The following is a 10,829-nucleotide window of genomic DNA, read 5'->3' on the forward strand; positions in this document are numbered from 1 at the left end:
AGAAAACCAGTCAGTATCTGGTGTGACCACCATTTGCCTCACCCATCGCGACACATCTCCTTCACATAAAGTTGGCTGTTGATTGCGGCCTGTGTGGAATGTTGTCCCACTCCTCTTCAACGACTGTTGTGAAGTTGCTGGATATTGGCGGGAACACGCTGTCGTACACGTCGATCCAGAGCATCCCAAACAGGCTGAACGTCGATCCAGAGCATCCCAAACAGGCTGAACGTCGATCCAGTGCATCCCAAACAGGCTGAACGTTGATCCAGAGCATCCCAAACAGGCTGAAAGTCGATCCAGAGCATCCCAAACAGGCTGAACGTCGATCCAGAGCATCCCAAACAGGCTGAACGTCGATCCAGAGTATCCCAAACAGGCTGAACGTCGATCCAGAGCATCCCAAACAGGCTGAACGTCGATCCAGAGTATCCCAAACAGGCTGAACGTCGATCCAGAGCATCCCAAACAGGCTGAATGGGTGACATGTCTGGTGTGTATGCAGGCCATGGAAGAACTGAAAGAACATTTTCATCTTTCATGAATTGTGTACAGATCCTGAAACATGAGGTGATGGCGGCGGATGAATGGCACGACAGTGGGCCTCGGGATCTCGTCACGGTATTTCTGTGCATTCAAATTGCCATTGATAAAATGCAATTGTGTTCATTGTCCGTTACGTATGCCTGCCCATACCATAACCCCCCCGCCACCATGGGGCACTCTGTTCACAACGTTGACATCAGCAGACTGCTCGCTCACACGACGCCATACACGCTGTCTGCCATCTGCCCGGTACAGTTACAACTGGGATTCGTCTGTGAAGAGCACACTTCTCCAGCGTGCCAGTGGTCATCGGAGGTGAAGTCGGTTACGACGCTGAACTGCAGTCAGGTCAAGACCCTGGTGAGAACGACAAGCACATAGATGTGCTTCCTGAGACGGTTTCTGACACAGTTTTATCAGCTGTCCGGGTGGCTGGTCTCAGATTATCCTGCAGGTGAAGAAGCCGGATGTGGAGGTCCTGGACTGGAGTGGTTACACGTGGTCTGCAGTTGTGAGGCCGGTTGGACATACTGCCAAATTCTCTAAAACGACGTTGGAGGCGGGTTATGGTAGAGATATGAACATTCAATTCTCTGGCAACAGCTCTGGTGGACATTCCTGCAGTCAGCATGCCAATTTCACGCTTCCTTAAAACTTGAGACATCTGTGGCATTGTGTTGTGTGACAAAACTGCACATTTTAGAGTGGTGTTTTATTGTCCCCAGCACAAGGTGCACCTGTGATGATCATGCTGTTTAATCAGCTTCTTGATATGCCACACCTGTCAGGTGGATGGATTATCTTGGCAAAGGAGAAATACTCACTAACAGGGATGTCAACTAATTTCTGTACAACATTTGAGAGAAATAAGCGTTTTGTACGTATGGAACTTTTCTGGGATCTTTTATTTCAGCTCATGGAACATGGAACCAACAATTTACATGTTGCGTTTTATATTTTTGTTCAGTGTAATTGAGTTCAACTCAGCAACACAATTCGTGGTCACACAATGGAGTACAATGTGAGTCAATTAGGGACAGATCAAAATTTGCTGGGGGGAGGGGCTGGTCCAACTCAACGTGTCATAGAAAAATGCACCCCTCTCCCCAATGTAAAAAATTCCTTCACATGACCCTCCCTTATACTGTAAAATAAATTAATCACCCTCCCCCCTCATAGAATTAACTGAAAATAATGTTTACGACCACAAATAACAATAACTGTAGCGACTTTGTGTTTATAAACTTGGATATTGATTTTGTCACAAAAGCATGCTGAAGTGGCAAAGTTGATGCCACGCAGGGCTACGGGCCACAAGGTTGAGGGTTTGCCGACCACCACGTACAAGCTCACTCCCTATGCCTATTTCATAACACTACATTTAGTTTTAAGTTCCTCAGCGTACACATCACTGACAAAATGAAATGGTCCACCCACACAGACAGTGTGGTGAAGAAGGCGCAACAGTGCCTCTTCAACCTCAGGAGGCTGAAGGCATTTGGCTTGTCACCTAAAACCCTAACAAACGTTTACAGATGCACAATTGAGAGCATCCTGTCTGGCTGTTCACCGCCTGATATGGCAACTGCACCGCCCACAACCGCAGGGCTCTCCAGAGGGTGGTGCGGTCCGCACAACGCATCACCGGGGGCAAACTACCTGCCATCCAGGACATCTACAGCACCCAATGTCACAGGAAGGTCAAAAAGATCATCAAGGACAACAACCACCCGAGACACTGCCTATTGACTCCGCTATTTTCCAGAAGGCGAGGTCAATACAGGTGCATCAAAGAGAGGGCCGAGAGACTGAAAAACGGCTTCTATCTCAAGGCCATCAGACTGTTAAATAGCCATCACTAGCAAAGAGAGGCTGCTGCCTACATACAGACTTGAAATTATTGGCCACTGAAATGTCAGAATAATAGTAGAGAGAATGATTTATTTCATATTTTAATTCTTTCATCACATTCCCAGTGGGTCAGAAGTTTACATACACTCAATTAGTATTTGGTAGCATTGCCTTTACATTGTTAAAAATGGGTCAAACGTTTTGTGTAGCCTTCCACAAGCTTCCCACAATAAGTTGGGTGAATTTTTGGCCCATTCCTCCTGACAGAGCTGGTGTAATTGAGTCAGGTTTGTAGGCCTCCTTGCTCACACACGCTTTTTCAGTTCTACCCACACATTTTCTATAGGATTGAGGTCAGGGCTTTGTGATGGCCACTCCAATACCTTGACTTTGTTGTCCTTGGGGTCATTGTCCATTTGGAAGAACCATTTGCGACCAAGCTTTAATTTCCTGACTGGTGTCTTGAGATGTTGCTTCAATATATCCACATAATTTTCCTCCCTCTTGATGCCATCTATTTTGTGAAGTGCACCAGTCCCTCCTGCAGCAAAGCACCCCCACAACATGATGCTGCCACCCCCGTGCTTCACGGTTGGGATGGTGTTCTTCGGCTTGCAAGCCTCCCCCTTTTTCCTCCAAACATAACGATGGTCATTATGGCCAAACAGTCCTTTTTTTTGTTTCATCAGACCAGAGGACATTTCTCCAAAAAGTACAATCTTTGTCCCCATGTGCATTTGCAAACCGTAGTCTGGCTTTTTTATGGCGGTTTTGGAGCAGTGGCTTCTCCTTGCTGAGCGGCCTTTCAGGTTATGTTGATATTGGACTCGTTTTACTGTGGATATAGATACTTTTGTACCTGTTTCCTCCAGCATCTTCAAAAGGTCCTTTGCTGTTGTTCTGGGATTGATTTGCACTTGTCGCACCAAAGTACGTTCATCTCTAGGAGACAGAATGCATCTCCTTCCTGAGCGGTATGACGGCTACGTGGTCCCATGGTATTTATACTTTCGTACTATTGTTTGTACCGATGAACGTGGAACCTTCAGACATTTGGAAATTGCTCCGAAGGATGATCCAGACTTGTGGAGGTCTACAATTTTTTCTGAGGTCTTGGCTGATATCTTTTGATTTTCCCATGATGTCAAGCAAAGAAGCACTGAGTTTGAAGGTAGGCCTTGAAATACATCCACAGGTACATCTCCAATTGACTCAAATTATGTCAATTAGCCTATCAGAGGCTTCTAAAGCCATGACATAATTTTCTGACAATTTCTAAGCTGTTTTAAGGCACATTCAACTTAGTATATGTAAACTTCTGACCCACGGGAATTGTGATACAGTGATTTATAAGTGAAATAATCTGTCTGTAAACAATTGTTGAAAAAATTACTCGAGTCATGCACAAAGTAGAGGCCTTAACCGACTTGCCAAAACTATAGTTTGTTAACAAGACATTTGTGGAGCGGTTGAAAAATGAGTTTTAATGACTTCAACCTAAGTGTATGTAAACTTCTGACTTCAACCTTATATACTGCATTATATGCTATTCTACTGTATATTAGTCTATGCCGCTGTGAGATTGCTCGTCCACATATTTATATATTCTTAATTCCGTTCCTTTACTTAAATTTGTGTGTATTGGGTAAATGTTGTGAAATTGTTAGATAATACTTATTAGATATTGCTACACTGTCGGAACTAGAAGCACAAGCATTTCGCTAAGTCAAGCCATTGTTTATAGAGAAAATGCGAGCAGAAGAGCGAATGTAAACCAGGGAAAACCACGCTAACCTCCCCTGTGACCAATAAAAAACCACACAACCCTCCCCGAAGCCAAAATAAAAGTTTGACAACCCTCACCTACTTTGGACCACCCCTCCCCCCTGTGAATTTCTATCAGTCCCTTAGCGATCTTTGGTTATTTGATAGTTACCTATTCTCACGGGTTCAAACTAGTGACCTACCTACCTACCTCAAGCCCAAATAAAACATAGTTTCTATTGGTCGAGGTCTTTGGGTTCAATTTTGCGTCAACATTTTGCTTGTGTCCCAAATGGCACATATTCCCAAAATATAGTGACTCAGTTCAAATGTAGTGCACTACATAGGGAATAGGGTGCCATTTGGGACGCCACCTTTGTTCCACTGGCCTGTGCATTCAGTGCAGACAGCTTGATCTATTTCAATGGATTGTGTTACATAAGCCCAGTCTTTGGGTGACCCAGCTGATTGGTATTTGGTGGCCCACTTCTGGGACCGGACTGCTGGTATAGATCAGTCCGAGTTCAGAACCAATGGAAACTCCAATGGAAATGTACTGAAAGTACAGGCTTTGGGCATTCACCTAAATAGATTTGTACTTATTCTTTACATACAGCATATACAAATATACAGTTTATTCGGAAAGTATTCAGACCCCTTCCCTTTTTCCACATTTACATTTTTTTAAAGCCATATTCTAAAATGGATCGAGTCAAATAAAATCCCCATCAATCCACAATTCACAGAGTGAAAACAGGTTTTTAGAAATGTTTTCTCATTTATTAAAAATAACAGATAGAAATACCTTATTTGCATAAGTATTCAGACCCTTTGCTATGAGACTTGAAATTGAGTTCAGATGCATCCTGATTCCATTGATCATCCTTGAGATGTTTCTACAATTTGATTGGAGTCCACCGGTGGTAAATTCAATTGATTGGACATGACAGTGCATGTCAGAGCAAAAACTAAGCCATGAGGTCGAAGGAATTGTCCGTAGAGCTCAGAGACGGGATTCTGACAGCCCGCTTGGAGTTTGCCAAAAAGGCCCTAAAGGACTCTCAGACCATGAGAAACAAGATTCTCTGCTTTGATGAAAACAAGATTGAACTCTTTAGCCTAAATGCAAAGCATCCCTTCTAAAGGAAACCTGGCACCATCCTTACGGTGAAGCATGGTGGTGGAAGCATCATGCTGTGGGGAGGTTTTTCAGGGACTGGGAGACTAGTCAGGATCGAGGGAAAGATGAACGGAGCAAAGTACAGAGAGATTCTTGATGAAAACCTTCTCCTATGCGCTCAGGACCTCAGGCTGGGTGAAGGTTCACCTTCCAACAGGACAAGGGCCCTAAGCACACAGCCAAGACAGCGCATGAGTGGCTTCGGGACAAGTCTCTGAATGTCCTTAAGTGGCCCAGCCAGAGCCCGGACTTGAACCCGATATAACATCTCTGGGGAGACCTGAAAATAGCTGTGCAGCAACGCTCCCCATTCAATCTAACAGAGCTTGAGAGGATCTGCAAAGAATGGGAGAAACTCCCCAAATACAGGTGTGCCAAGCTTGTAGCGTCATACCCAAGAAGCTGTAAGGCTATAAATGCTGCCAAAGGTGCTTCAACAAAGTAAAGTAAAGGGTCTGAATACTTATGCAAATGTGATTTCCGTTTTTTATTTTTAATAGACAAAAAACAATTATGGGTTATTGTTGTGTAGATTGATAGAGGAGAAACGATTCAATCAATTTAGCTTGAATAGTTAAGCATCATATCTACTTTAAATATACAGTACCAGTCAAAGGTTTGGACACACCTACTCAAGGGTTTTTATTTATTTTTACTATTTTATACATTGTAGAATAATAGTGAAGACATCAAAACTATGAAATAACACATATGGAATCACGTTAACCAAAAATGGGTTAAAACAAATAAAAATATATTTAATATTTTAGTTTCTTTAAAGTGGCCACCGTTTGCCTTGATGACAGCTTTGCACATGCTTGGCATTCTCTCAACCAGCTTCACCTGGAAAGCTTTTCCAACAGTTTTGAAGGAGTTCCCACATATGCTGAGCACTTGTTGGCTGCTTTTCCTTCACTCTGCGGTCCAACTCATACCAAACCATCTCAATTGGGTTGAGGTCGGGTGATTGTGGAGGCCAGGTCATCTGGTGCAGCACTCCATTACTACTTCTTTGTAAAATTGCCCTTACACAGCCTAGAGGTGTGTTGGGTCATTGTCCTGTTGAAAAATAACTGCAAACCAGATGGGATGGCGTATTGCTGCAGAATGCTGTGGTAGCCATGCTGGTTAATTGTGCCTTGAATTCTAAATAAATCACAGAGTGTCACCAGCAAAGCACCCCCACACCATCACATCTCCTCCTCCATGCTTCACGGTGGGAACCACACATGCGGAGATCATCCGTTCACCTACTCTGCGTCTCACAAAGACACGGTGGTTGGAACCAGAAATCTCAAATTTGGACTCATCAGACCAAAGGACAGATTTCCACTAGTCTAATGTCCATTGCTCGTGTTTGTTTTATTATTGGTGTCCTTTTGTAATGGTTTCTTTGCGCTAAATTCGACCATGAAGGCCTGATTCACACAGTCTCCTCAGAACTGTTGATGTTGAGATGTGTCTGTTACTTGAACTCTGTGAAGCATTTATTTGGGCTGCAATTTCTGAGGCTGGTAACTCAAATGAACTTATCCTCTGCAGCAGAGGTAACTCTGGGTCTTCCTTTCCTGAGGCAGTCCTCATGACAGCCAATTTCATCATAGAGCATGATGTTTTTTGCGACTGCACTTGAAGAAACTTTCAAAGATCTTGAAATGGTCCGGATTGACTGACCTTCATGCCTTAAAGTCATGATGGACTGTCATTTATCTTTGCTTATTTGATATGGACTTGGTCTTAGGGCTATCGTCTGTATACCACTCCAGACCTTGTCATAACTCAAAAGCATTAAGAAGGAAAGAAATTCAAAAAAATGAACTTTTAACTAGGCACACCTGTTAATTGAAATGCATTCCAGGTGACTACCTCATGAAGCTGGTTGAGAGAATGCCAACCTGTCATTAAGTCAAATTGTGGATACTTTGAAGAATCTCAAACATAAAATATATTTAGATTTGTTTAACACTTTCTTGGTTACTACATGATTCCATATGTGTTATTTCGTTGTTTGGATGTCTTCACTATTATTCTACAATGTAGAAAATAGTCAAAAATAAAGAAAAACCCTGGAATGAGTAGGTGTGTCCAAGCTTTTGACAATTAAGAATATAATCATGTTTCCTTTCCTTGGACCTGCTTCAAATAGAGCTTGATCATTTACTGTTTCCAAAGCCTCACAGAATATTTTTCTTGTCTCTTCAGAGGACCTTTCAATCAGCATATCAGTGTCTAACTCACAGATCACAGAGAACGTGGTAAGTGCATATCAAATACCTCATATTAGATATGTATAGCTACAGCTTCATAAGCATTCCTGATAACTGAGTGATTGAGGAATATTTAAAAATGTCTGCAAAACGTTAGATGGATTGTCTGTTTGGTGAAATATGTTTTTTATCTTTTTTTTTTAGGATATCAGTTCAGTCTACCAGATCTTTGCTGATGAGGTCCTGGGGTCGGGCCAGTTTGGGATTGTGTATGGAGGTAAGTCAGACTGCCTCTACAGTGGTTCCATTGGCTTTATGTACATTGTGAAGTGGGAAGGAAATTCAGCAACTCTTCAGGACCGTGGAAGTTGAAAATAGCTTTTTTTTTTGTTGCTTTTAACAGTAACAAAGCTATTTTTTTTTATCAACTTCCACAGTCTTCCTTAGAGTTTCTGAATTTCCTCTTCACTTCAGTTTGCTCCTCAATTCATGCACCTTGGTTGGAGAGCGTGGTAGCAGCAGAGTTCCCTTCCCTTTGGCTTCATGTACATCCATCCAGCCATGTTTTCTTCTCTTTATAGTGGCTTTAATTCACAGGGAGAGGGAGGCTACTAAGCTTGTTTTTCTTTGTATGCTTTGCAAATAAACTTTTATTAGTGGAATTCCTCGCCGTCGGTCTATTCTATAGTTGGAGACAGAGGAAGAAATACAGACAGTTCATTTGCAACAGTCTGCAGGGAGTAGCCTGTGATTTATCTTTTTAATGTCCGTGCTTAGGTAAACACAGAAAGACTGGGAGAGACGTGGCCATCAAAATCATCGACAAGATGAGGTTCCCTACCAAGCAGGAGAGCCAGCTGAGGAACGAGGTGGCTATTCTCCAGGTAGACAAAGGGACTGTGAAGCCTGCCTCTTTCACAGACAGTCTAGACCCCGATAGCCTGGGAATCTGAATCTTGTTAGCTACGTTTCGCTATAGTTTCACTGAAGAACATTAGTAAAACGTAGAGATCCAGTTTGGAGTCCCGGGTTAGACCCTTGAAGAGCTATTCTGAAGTAATGATGTACTTTTTCTGATTTCAAAGTGCGTCTGTGGACCCTGGTGTATACATATCTCCATTTGTGGAGTGTGGTGTTAGTTGATAATTTTTTTTTTTAAAACATCTAATGTGCGTGCAGCACTATCCTCTGCATAGTGGAGGTCATCTGTCACCAAGCACATAGAGAACACGTTTCGGTATATCCTAGGTCTCCTTCTCCCTAATTGCACGTCAGGGATAAATATTACATTTAGAATTGAATTAAATCCCTGTCTCCCTGCCTGTCAGAACCTTCACCATCCTGGGATCGTCAACCTGGAGTGCATGTTCGAGACTCCCGAGCGGGTCTTTGTTGTCATGGAGAAGCTCCATGGCGACATGCTGGAGACGATCTTGTCCAGTGAGAAGAGCAAGCTCCCTGAGCGTCTCACCAAGTTCCTAGTCACACAGGTCAGTTATAGAAAAATATCATTTATACTAATGAACCACAGTAACACTTTACGCAAAGTGTTTTTATTACTGTGTAATTGTTCCTGTACCCTAGAGATAATTACACAATACTGGTAAGCCACTGTAATTACCACAGCTCAGCCAATAGTAAGTCTCCCCATGTGCTTCGTGACCCACAGATCCTGGTGGCTTTGAGGCATCTCCATTTTAAGAACATCGTTCACTGTGACCTGAAGCCTGAGAATGTGCTGCTGGCTTCCGCAGAGCCCTTCCCTCAGGTGAGTACATGAGCTGTCCACCACAACAAGCGGACTGGGCTATTGGGCTCATTGTGATTTTGATGTATTTAACCAGATCAATTACTTATAATTACTTTGCTTACTAAAGCATTCAAAATGGAACTTACCATTGGCAGCACAAGGATGGCAGCACAAGGATGACCTTGGTTCCTATGTGTGTTCCTATAGGTGAAGCTTTGTGACTTCGGCTTCGCTCGCATCATCGGCGAGAAGTCGTTCAGGCGCTCCGTGGTGGGCACGCCCGCCTACTTGGCGCCTGAGGTCCTACGCAGTAAAGGCTACAACCGTTCCCTGGACATGTGGTCGGTGGGCGTGATCGTTTACGTCAGCCTCAGCGGGACCTTCCCCTTCAACGAGGACGAGGACATCAACGACCAGATCCACAACGCTGCCTTCATGTACCCTCCCAACCCCTGGAAGGACATCTCTGGAGAGGGTAAGAGCGAGTGGGTGGGTGCATCCCAAATGGCACCGTATTCCCTTTATAGTGCACTATATAGCGAATACGGTGTCATTGAGGACGCACTGTTTTTTTTTTTAATGATCAAAAATACATGTTTTTTTCCTTCTTTACAACATGTCCAATTTTGCTATTATGGATCATTTATTTTGAGAGCCATCTATAGCACTCTCGCTTTATAAGTAGATTCTAGACAATAGTCATGCACTGGCGCTTTTTACAGTCACCAACCCTGTAATCACCAAGTAATTGGCCATTACAGGATAAATACACTGTTGACTCACTCAGTGTACTTACAGTGGGATCTCTTGGGGTTTACTCCTGGTCAAAACTAGACTGTGGCTCCATCCCAAATGGCACCCTATAAGGCCCATAGGGCTCTGGTCAAAAGTAGTGCACCGTAAATGGAAAAGGGTGTCATTTGGGATGTAGCGTGTGTTCCTATTGGGTTGACCAGTAGACCGCCTTAGTTTCTGTCTTCACCTTTCTCAGTGTGGTCTTTTTCAGTCTCTCCCCTCAGAAAAAGAAGCCTACTGCTCAACTCTTTGGAAGTGTCTTTGGAACTGTCTTTGTTACTTTGAGACTGATAACAGCGTACTATTTGTGTAGTCCTAATTGACTCAACCTAGAGGTAGCCATGTACACTCTATATACAAAAGTATATGGACACCCCTTCAAATGAGTGGATTTGACTATTTCAGCCACACCCGTTTGCTGACAGGTGTATAAAATCGAGCACTTGTCTGGAGTGGCCAGACTGGGGAGAGCTTGTGCTGGATGGAAATGTAGATCTCCCTTGTTTCTCATGTTGATGTTGTGCATGTTTGTCCATCCACTCACAGCCACAGACCTGATCAACAACCTCCTCCAGGTGAAGATGAGGAAGCGCTACAGTGTGGACAAGTCTCTCAGTCACCCCTGGCTCCAGGTAACACACCTGGACATTGACTAGGAGGAGCTACCTTCAGTCACACCATGTCCGTCACATCATTTAAATGCAACACATCTCTATGGTGTTCACAGTTCACTCTG

At 43.5% G+C, this 10,829-nt stretch overlaps 2 protein-coding genes across 2 annotated transcripts in view; both read left to right on the plus strand.

Moving 5' to 3' along the window:
- Positions 1–10,829, plus strand: part of LOC139407008 (transmembrane protein 242) — a 407,233-nt gene that overhangs the window by 328,976 nt on the left and 67,428 nt on the right. The window lies entirely within an intron of this gene.
- Positions 1–10,829, plus strand: part of LOC139407005 (serine/threonine-protein kinase D3-like) — a 57,191-nt gene that overhangs the window by 42,625 nt on the left and 3,737 nt on the right. The window contains exons 12-18 of the mRNA XM_071150243.1: positions 7,544–7,596; positions 7,753–7,825; positions 8,326–8,432; positions 8,877–9,038; positions 9,218–9,316; positions 9,506–9,773; positions 10,640–10,725. Coding sequence (XP_071006344.1) covers positions 7,544–7,596; positions 7,753–7,825; positions 8,326–8,432; positions 8,877–9,038; positions 9,218–9,316; positions 9,506–9,773; positions 10,640–10,725 — 848 coding nt within the window. The remainder of the gene's footprint in view (positions 1–7,543; positions 7,597–7,752; positions 7,826–8,325; positions 8,433–8,876; positions 9,039–9,217; positions 9,317–9,505; positions 9,774–10,639; positions 10,726–10,829) is intronic.

The sequence above is a fragment of the Oncorhynchus clarkii genome, chromosome 4, assembly GCF_045791955.1.
Source record: "Oncorhynchus clarkii lewisi isolate Uvic-CL-2024 chromosome 4, UVic_Ocla_1.0, whole genome shotgun sequence".
NCBI classification, from domain to species: Eukaryota; Metazoa; Chordata; class Actinopteri; order Salmoniformes; family Salmonidae; genus Oncorhynchus; species Oncorhynchus clarkii.